Genomic DNA, 9,747 nt, shown 5'->3' on the forward strand with positions numbered 1-9,747 from the left:
TTTATTTTTCAGTTCACACAACCTTGGCCTCAGGTTATTCTTATTTCTGGATGCTTTGACTATTCGCACTGAAAAATATTATTTTAATTGTTCACTTTGTTTTATTTTAATAAAAAAAACTTTATGCACTAAGTGATAATTCACTTATTATATGACAATCCCCCTCTGGGAATTAATGAGCGGCTACTGATAACGTCCGCATTAATAATTAAAAGAAACTTTATGCACTGAGAGTCGGTGCGTTGAATCTTGGCGAAGCACTGACGGGAAGATGTTGTATGTGGTGCAGCAGTGGATTGCACTCTTCCAAGTACTACAGTTTTTTTCTTTTAACAATATTTTTTTTTCTTGTTTTGTAAGTCACAATATACTTATACCCACAATGGCTGTTAAACTGGCGTTCCACACTCCATGCATAAAGGTTTTTTTATTATAATTTTTTTTTCTAATGCGGACATTTTCAGTAGCCGCTCAATAAACCCCAGAGGGGGATTGTCATATAATACTCGGCACCTGGAAATGCATAAGGTTTTTTTTTTTAAATTGGAATTATATTTTAGTGTACAATTTCGTACACAGTAATTAGAAAGTGACAACATGGTCAAGGTTGTGTGAATAGGGAAACAAACTTTCTCATCGAAGACAACAACAGCCAGGTGACCTTTACATAAGCTTCTCGGCCCGTTGCTTTTTCCAAAACAAACACCTCGTGACGTGATGGACTTTCCTAGAGTAAAATAAGAACAAAAATACTTACTGAAAACAATTTTTGGATTTTTCACCATCATACGTCACGAGATTCAATAATATAAAAAGCACGGGCAAGAGGCAGAAGAGGAAGAAAAAATTGATCCATCCTTCGTTCCGTACAGTTTGGGTCAGAACTTCAAGAAGCAGCCATGGAGTTTGGGATTTGTGCCTTGTAAGTATCCTTTCTTTACAACAATATTCCTTTCCACTTTGGAGAGGAGATTCAGCAAAAACTCTGCCATCTGGCATGTAATGAGTCATTTATCATTGTGGGTGTAAGTCTCCTGAGTGGCACGCAACCCACTATGCTGTACTTGCAAATTTAAAAATTTTGTTTTCTTCTATACATACAATTCAAAAATTTTATTCTGTACAAGTCAGTAATAATAAATTGTATTTTAAATGGGGCCACTCATTTTATTTTAAAGCCCTGATATATCTTGCGGAGACCGGGGTTCGATTCCCCGCCGGGGAGCCATAACATATATATGTATAAAAAAATAAATGAAATTGATTCTTAACGTTGTAATGGGTAAAGTATACCACAATAATGGAACGGGTAGTATAGTGGGATTATAGTTATAGTGTATTGCCTGTCACATGGAGACCATTATCCAAATGATTCATGACATTTCATTCAGATGTGACAGATAGTAAAATAAAAGAGATTGAATAAAAATAATAAGATTGCACAATGTAATTAATTAATATTCAGAATAAAAGAAATAATTACACATAAGTCAAATGCACAAATATATTACGGTACTAAAAAAAGAAGCATACAATAACTACAAAAACATGTAAATTGCTAATAAATAATTTTGACTTGTTATATTATACCATACTTTAGTTATACTTTCTTTTTGAGTTTATACTTAATGTCCTAACGACAGCTACTCAAAAACTTCATGTCGAAGCTCTGAACGGAACGAAGTGAATCCGAAATGGTGTATTTCGAATGAATGATTCCAAAAGAATGCATACTTGGTTTATAAAATTTGTCTTTTTATACTTGTAAATGTTCTTGTTTGTTACAACTAGTTGGCACTATATTTTTGAATCTTAGACCAGTCAAAAAATAGTTTCCTTATAAATATTATTATGTATACAAATATAAAGGTTATTTTTGTTTTTCCGTTCAGTTTTGGAAAATCCGTGTATTTGTCCACCAGAACATCACCAGATATTGTGTTTTTAACTTTTCCTGCAAACAATTGTGAGATCACCAATGCACCTATCGAGGTCAGCTAGGTGTTACGCTATAGCTTGTTATGGGAAAGTTTATTTTTCAGTTCACACAACCTTGGCCTCAGGTTATTCTTATTTCTGGATGCTTTGACTATTCGCACTGAAAAATATTATTTTAATTGTTCATTTTGTTTTATGTTAATAAAAAAAAACTTTATGCACTAAGTGATAATTCACTTATTATATGACAATAAAGTCATGTAACTACAAACACAAATATATATATATATATATATATATATATATATATATATATATATATATATATATATATATATATATATATATATATATATATATAAAGAAAGAAAGAAAGAAAGAAAGAAAAGAAAAATGCATGCTCTCGATCGCGCTATTGAGGATCTGGATTCTAGTCCAGGTATAGCAGTTGACATTTCTGTCGTTTCTGACCAACCCGTACAAAAAAAAAAAAAAAAAAGTTTCCTGTGCCAGCTGAATAATGGTTTTGATTTGTTGCTTTTGTATAATCTACAGGTATAGCCTATACGCTGAACTTCTCGTTTTTGTCTATATTTTGAATGATCTGTCCAAAGTTTTTGAGAAATTTGTATTAAAATTAAGAATAAAGAGAAACATTACTTTTAAAGCTTTTCAGGAAACAATCAGACGACAACTGAAGGGATATTACTTAGATGGTCGCTATTTTGTCTTCAGAAGTAATGGTTTCTGTCTTTATTTAAGATATCATTTCAGTATAAGACTGTGGGAAACCAAAAGGAACTTCTGTCCATATTGTTTGAGCATACCTGTGCCTACATTTTTAGTGCCCTAACACCTTCTATTGTAGCTAATAAATCAAGATGTTTAATAAAACAACTATGAATCTCCTTTGTAGCCGAATTGCTACTTATCGTGCTTTCGGTGCGAGGGGTTCCGGGTTCGAGTCCCGCTGGGAGCTCAAAATTTACGGTATTCGTGAGTCCAATTGAGGAGTTACATGAATCGATATGTAACGTACTCTGGTCAAGGATATGGCGGTGAAGGGAGTCATTCGACCACTTTACACCCATACCCGCAGCTACGGCAAGATCATGGGGCCCCAAAATTATCTTTACCCTCTAATCGATATAAAATATCACTCTGCTTATTAAAAAAAAAAAAAAAACCGCCGCAACAGTCCCTTGGGACCAAGATTTGCTAGTAGGATTACATTCAAATTGGTGGTTACGTGGTCAGCTCATTAAGGATTACATGGTCTGCTACCTCTTAATTTAGGCGTTAATTCAGACAGCTTCCTAGGGCTGGATTAACGCATTTGGAGGCCCGGGGCTAGAAAAATTATGTGCCCCCTGCTAACTTCACCTAATACATTTCTATGAATGTATGGTAAGAAAGTTAAGGGAATATATTTCATATTTGTGGATCAAAGGAAATCCAATATATTTCAGTCAAAAATTTTCTTGTAAGCCTTATATCTGGAGAACTACGTACAGTATAACCAAACCAAAACTACCACTTAACTCAGTATGCTGTGCTTATTCCGTAAAAAAATACGAAAACTTGATTTAGGGGAAGTTCAAAAAAAATGTGAGCCTTGATCCAAAAAGCCCAATATACTTCATTCAATAAAAAATTTTCTTGTTGCTCATATTTTATTTTATGATGATTGTATCTTCATAATTCTTTTTAGATAGCCAGTTGGGATTTTGATCAGTGTAGAGGCCTCTGTCCACCTTGAGGTCCGGGGCTATAGCCCCCTAAGTCCAACCTTAATCCGGCCCTGCAGCATCCCAATTGCCTTCACGATGATGCGTGAACATTGAAATTTTTCAGTAGCCGAGAATCGAACCCGAACCTACGCGCACCATAGGCACGCGCTAACCACCCGGCTAAGAGGAAGCACATCAGTATGATTACTATAGAGAAAAGATATGTTTGGCACCCAATTTTAATTTACGTGCCTCTGAATTTACTTATGGTCAACCAAGCTTTTGTGGCTGACTACGGGCTTTGTTACAACCCACTGAAACGAAAAAGTGCCTGTTAGGGATGCACGGATTATTATTATTATTATTATTATTATTATTATTATTATTATTATTATTATTATTATGCTAGGGTAGTATAATATATGTTTTATGAGTCAGTTTCTGTTGTATTCATTAATATGAATATTTCAGATAGTAAGAAATGCTGAAAGTTTTTATGCTTTCTAAATTGAGTTTCCTTGCTGAAGGTAGAAGGTCACTGAACTTGCTTTCCAATCTTATACTTGACATTCGACATCTGCGAACCATCCCTTGCTTAAATTCCTCGGTCCTCTCCGGACTCCTAATTGAGGCCTCGCGGTAGAAGTGCAATAAAACTGAAAACACTAGTAAAATCTGTCCACCAGGTCACAATATATTGTCATTTTTTCTGCAAGAAAGGCAATCAAAAACTAGTTAGTTCGTTGTTCGGTGTTCCAGTGTCAGGAAGTGTCATGTGTTTGGCTAGGTGGATCTTGTGATAACTTTTTTTCTAAATATATATATATATATATATATATATATATATATATATATATATATATATATATATATATATATAGAGAGAGAGAGAGAGAGAGAGAGAGAGAGAGAGAGAGAGAGAGAGAGAGAGAGAGAGAGTAATCAAGATGAGTGATTGCGGTGTATAGAAACGAGACAAATCTAAAAAAATTAATGAGGATTGGCTTTCGAATCCAGAGTTTAAGGGGTGGTTGCAGTCTGTGCCGGGAACAAATGCTAAAGCTAGGTGTAGAGCATGCAACGTTGAGATCGTGTGTGGCAAAAGTGAACTTCAAAAACACGCAAAAGGGACCAAACATCTAACTAATGTTAAGCAATTGCAGCATACACCATCTATTGCTGCAGCGTTTACGTGACAAGGAACAAGTGAAGACCAAGAGCATAAAATTCGCGTGAAGGCTAGTGAAATTGAAATAAGTGCATTTTTTGCTGAACACAACATCCCGTTTCAAGCCGTGGGCCATCTTCTTCCGCTATTGCAAAGAGTTTTTTCTGATTCTAAAGTAGCAAGAGACATTAAATTAAAAAGAAATAAATGCGTCAGTATAGTAAAAAATATATTGTGCAAAGTGGAGACAGAAGAAACTATACAACAATTCCGGCAATCTTTCTTTTCGATTATGGTTGACGAAAGCACCGACATTTCAAATGACAAGCATCTTTGCTGCGTGGTCAGATATGTTTCTCCAATAACAGGCCGCATTAGAACACAACTTTTAGAACTTATAAAGCTGGATGCAAGAAACTCTTCTGCACAATCACTTTTCGGATCTTTTATGCAGTGTCTTAACAGACATGAAATTTCCGTAAAAAATGTGGGAGTGGCAAGTGATGGGGCATCAGTTATGGTGGGGAAAAATAATTCATTTATGTCCAGGCTCCGTGATCGAGTTCCATATTGTGTTCTATTAAAGTGTATTTGCCATTCAGCACATTTCGCAGCAAGTAAAGCGTGTGAGAAACTGCCTCGTGGTCCTGAAGAACTTTTGCGTTCTATATCAACATATATGTCTTCAAGTGCCAAACGCTCAGCGCAGTTTATGGAAATACAAGAGTTCTTCTTGCAGGAGAGAAAGAAAATCTTAAAACCATCATTAACTAGGTGGCTTTCAATGCATCAATGCATTGAGCGAGTACTCCAAAACTGGGATGTGCTTATAGCATTTTTTCAGGTGGCAGTTCTGGAAGAGAACCTTCGAAGTACGGAGACCATTCTTAATGATTTAAATAACCCGTATACAAAAGCTTAGTTTCTCTTCCTTAAAAACGCATTAAAATATTTAAATTCCTTTAATGCATTTTTTCAATCCAACAGTGTTAACACTCATACTTTGTGGGTTGAATGTAATAAACTATTTAAGCAGTTTTGTCAAAATTTCATAAAGGCAGAGCTACTTGAAAGTGAAAATATAAATGTTTAATCCCTCCAACTTTTTGCCTCTGCAAGAAATATACTTAGAGCTGGATTGCACGAAACATCTCCAAACTTGAATTTGCCGGAAAATGATATTAACAGTTTTAAACTAAAATGTCTCGATTTTTATATCTGCGCTGCAATGGAAATTCAAATTAGATTTCCTCTTAAAGATCAGATTTTCAAAGAAATGAGATTTCTCGATCCTTCCATTGCATTTACTCTAAACAGGAAAAGTTTAAAGGAAATTTCGGTTTTACCTTCTAATTTTTTTACTGTTCTGAATGCTGAAGCAGTGGCCGCTGAATGGAGAAATTTACCGTTGGCCCTTGATTCTGACGAAAAAAAGGCAGAATTAAATATTGATGAAATGTGGCATTCCATTGGGGAAATTAAAAAATTTGAAAAAATTTGGCTGAAGGGGCTGAAGAGGCTGAAAGAACTTTTTCCATTGTGACCGATGTAAAAACCAAGAAAAGAAATAGGATTGGGTCTGACTGTGTTAACGCTATTGCTGTTGTCCGGTCGAGCTTCCAGGCAAATAACATAGACTGCACAACTTTCCGAGCAACTCCAAGTTATATTTCCCACCACACAGCATCTGCACTTTATGTGGAAAATAACGACAAACCTACTTCATCATCAGACAGTCAAATATAGGGATACAGTGTTACATTTCAAATGGAAACGCGTCTTTTTGCATAGTGTATATTTGTACTGCAATAACATTTTTTAAATATATTTTGTAAAGTTTAATTGCGTGTGTCCCTGTGTGTATATTTGTGAATCCATTGCGTATAATAACTGCATATAGATACTGTTTGACTATGTATAGTGATGGTAGTGATTTTGTATAGTAAATTTCGTACGAAGAAGATGGAATTTCGTCAATTCTTGGTGAGTACACTTTCACTTTTTGATTTTTAACATATTGGAAACTTATTTTTCTTGGCGGGAAATTTTGCAAGCGATCGAGAAATTTCAGGGCTTTGAGCGGGAAGTCTGTTATTCTGAATCTGACAACACTGAGTCGCGGGCGAGCAGTCCTGTAGTTCATTTCGTTCTGGGTATAGTGGATGACGTTTCATAGTAAATTCTTAGTCGTAAAAATACGAATGCTTAGTACTAACGTTTGTTTTTCATAGTGTATCGTACATTTTTCAAACTACATTCGGCACAGTATTTTATCTGATTTCCACAACTTTACTGTCATTTTCTAAAAATGGCCCATAATAGACCACTAGACCCGGATGCTATGAGCAAGTTGTTGCTGGAAGACGAGAGTGAAAAATATTAGGAGAAAATTTAATCTCCAGCTTTGCGACCAGCTGGTTTCTCCTCACATGCATTGTCGAATGAGTAAGCACATTTGCAGCGCAATCTTCGAGTGTCAATATCAGATTTCCTGCAAGTTCCTATTAACTCAGGTCGGTAGTCAGCCTAAAAAATGTAGGGGGGCTCTGTACAAGTTAAGGGGGGCTGGAAGCCTATCGTGATAATTTAAGTGGAGCGGACCCCCTACACCCTCTGGATACGGGCCTGTATCATCACTGAAAGACGATAGCCTCTTGGAGCAACGAAAACATGCTTTTACTGCCCAACATCTAAAAGGGGGATGACAACCACTTACAGTAACCACTACCGACTGCCTAATTGTATGGGGTATAAAGCAATATGTTGAGTCCAATGTGATAAGGAAAAGTAACAACCTAAACTAAACACTTTGGCGTAGTGTGTTAAACCGTCCACAGTATAAACTAAATCAATATTCCATTGTTACAGAAGAATTATTAGGTCTGACGGTTATGTTTTTCAGAAACATTTATATATGTCATTTTTCATTTTGAACATATGCGATATTTAAGTTTACATCTAAAATAGAAAAATATATAACTTTTCCTTATATCATAGAACACGATGTTTTTTAATCCTTTCTGTATATTATAGAGTAATTATTTTGTCAAAATATTTTCTTAAAATATTTTTTAAATGTTTTCTGAAACTGCATTTTTGGCATACGTGTGAAAAATGACCGCAACGGTAGAGAAATAGAAAGATTTCAAAATAAAAAATATACATTATTTCACGTAATAATGTAGTTAGTCATAAACAATAATACTTTTAAACAATTATATCACATACATATGGCTTAAAAAAAGAAAAAAAAAACGACAGTCGTAAAAATTACGAATGCTTAGTATCTACGTGGTTCTCAAGAGGCTTAGTAGTCTAGGGTTAAGTAGAAATTTCATTGAATATGAAATTTTCCATAAGTAGAAGCTTCGCTTTGTTATAATTAAATATAAACTTATTATTAGCTCAGTAAAACTATATGTATTCATTAAAATTCAACACCTCTGATGAAACCAAAAGTTAGTTGGCGAAACTGTAACACGTGTTGAATTTTAATGAAAATATATAGTTTTGCTCAGCAAACAATTAGTTTATACATTAAATATGAAAGAAACTGGTTGCATAAAATATTAATAAATAGATCAATATATTTAGAATATTTAATGCATAGTAAATATTTTACATTATACACGATTAATATAAAACAATGACTGAAATTAACAATAAAGCATAATAAAGCATAATTTGGAAAAACAAGCATAATTACAAAAAAAAATAAAACATAATGTCGGTTGCTGTAGTGATTACAAAATAAAGTCTTAACAAGAAAGTGAAAAGCTGTGAAATGATATATAGGGTGTAAGCAAACACCTTACCATAAATTTCGCAAGCAATTCTGCAAAACAAAATATGAAAATATGTTCATGTAAGCATATGCCGAAAATTGCATGCTTTCTGACTGAACGAAAATAAAGAAAAAATATTATAGAGCTTTCATCAAAACGCAGTCAAGGTTTGGTTTGTTCTCGGGAAGCTCGTTTCAGAATGCAATCCTATTCTTTCCAAAATTGTAGTTTGTATCCAACAGGTTCAATGGCTGCACAAGGGATTACGCTGTGTCTTAAGGACTCGTTAATAGTTTTTGAGATAGAAGTGGTTCGAATTTTAACGGAGTGAAGAAATAGATGTAATTCTTCAAGTTCGAGTATTGACTTTGCATAATTTGGAAGCCTATAATAGTTTTTCCTCTGTAAGGAACAAGACGTACAATGAAGCGCACTAGTCTCAATAAATTAAAAGATTAAAAATGCAACCCAATACAACTTAGTTTCAGGGAGAAGCTGGAATGGCTATAACGCTTTTAACTGGCACCCAATCTTATGTCTCAGAATAATTTGGTATTAACATCTTAGCCAATGCCTGTCAGTCAGTATCGGATCTAGAAAATGAAAACTGGGGTTGGCAACCAGAACCGAGACTATCATGAGTTTATTATAAGCTTTCGAAAATATATAAATATCTTAAATTAGTTTTTCATAAAAAAAAACTGGGGGGAAATAGGCTCCCCGGGCAGCGGTTGCATCCACCACTCCAGGCAATATCGTCCTTATCATATCAAAATTTTGTTCGATATTGATATACTCATGCCAAGAATAGAGGCTACTATAACTAATAAAAGCAGAACTCCAAGTCGTTGGGAATTTTGATATGCCCTGCAAGGATATTTCTCAATCTATAGGAAACGAAGAGAGACGGTTAAGAAATGAAACGTCTTCATTAAAATAAAACTAAAATGTAGGAAACATTTGTGTAATATATCTGTTAAGACTGATTTGAATTTAACGTCCCCCACAGTTCCATGTCTATGGAACATGTTGACCTACAGTTTAACGTATTGGTCCGAACCGTGGGACGAGGGATAAAAATGGATCTGAAAAGGTGAGGGGAATGTAGGTAGCGGCATGACGCCAC

At 34.7% G+C, this 9,747-nt stretch overlaps 1 protein-coding gene across 1 annotated transcript; it reads left to right on the top strand.

Annotated features, from left to right (window-relative positions):
* Positions 1 to 5,128: 5,128 nt before the first annotated feature.
* LOC145692168 (protein FAM200C-like) lies at positions 5,129 to 5,758 on the top strand. Its single transcript, XM_081767466.1, has one exon. It carries the CDS (start codon positions 5,129 to 5,131, stop codon positions 5,756 to 5,758), a length of 630 nt encoding a protein of 209 aa, XP_081623592.1.
* Positions 5,759 to 9,747: the final 3,989 nt, after the last annotated feature.

Source organism: Thermobia domestica, chromosome 8 (assembly GCF_964235325.1).
Source record: "Thermobia domestica chromosome 8, izTheDome1.hap1.1, whole genome shotgun sequence".
In the NCBI taxonomy this organism is placed as follows: Eukaryota; Metazoa; Arthropoda; class Insecta; order Zygentoma; family Lepismatidae; genus Thermobia; species Thermobia domestica.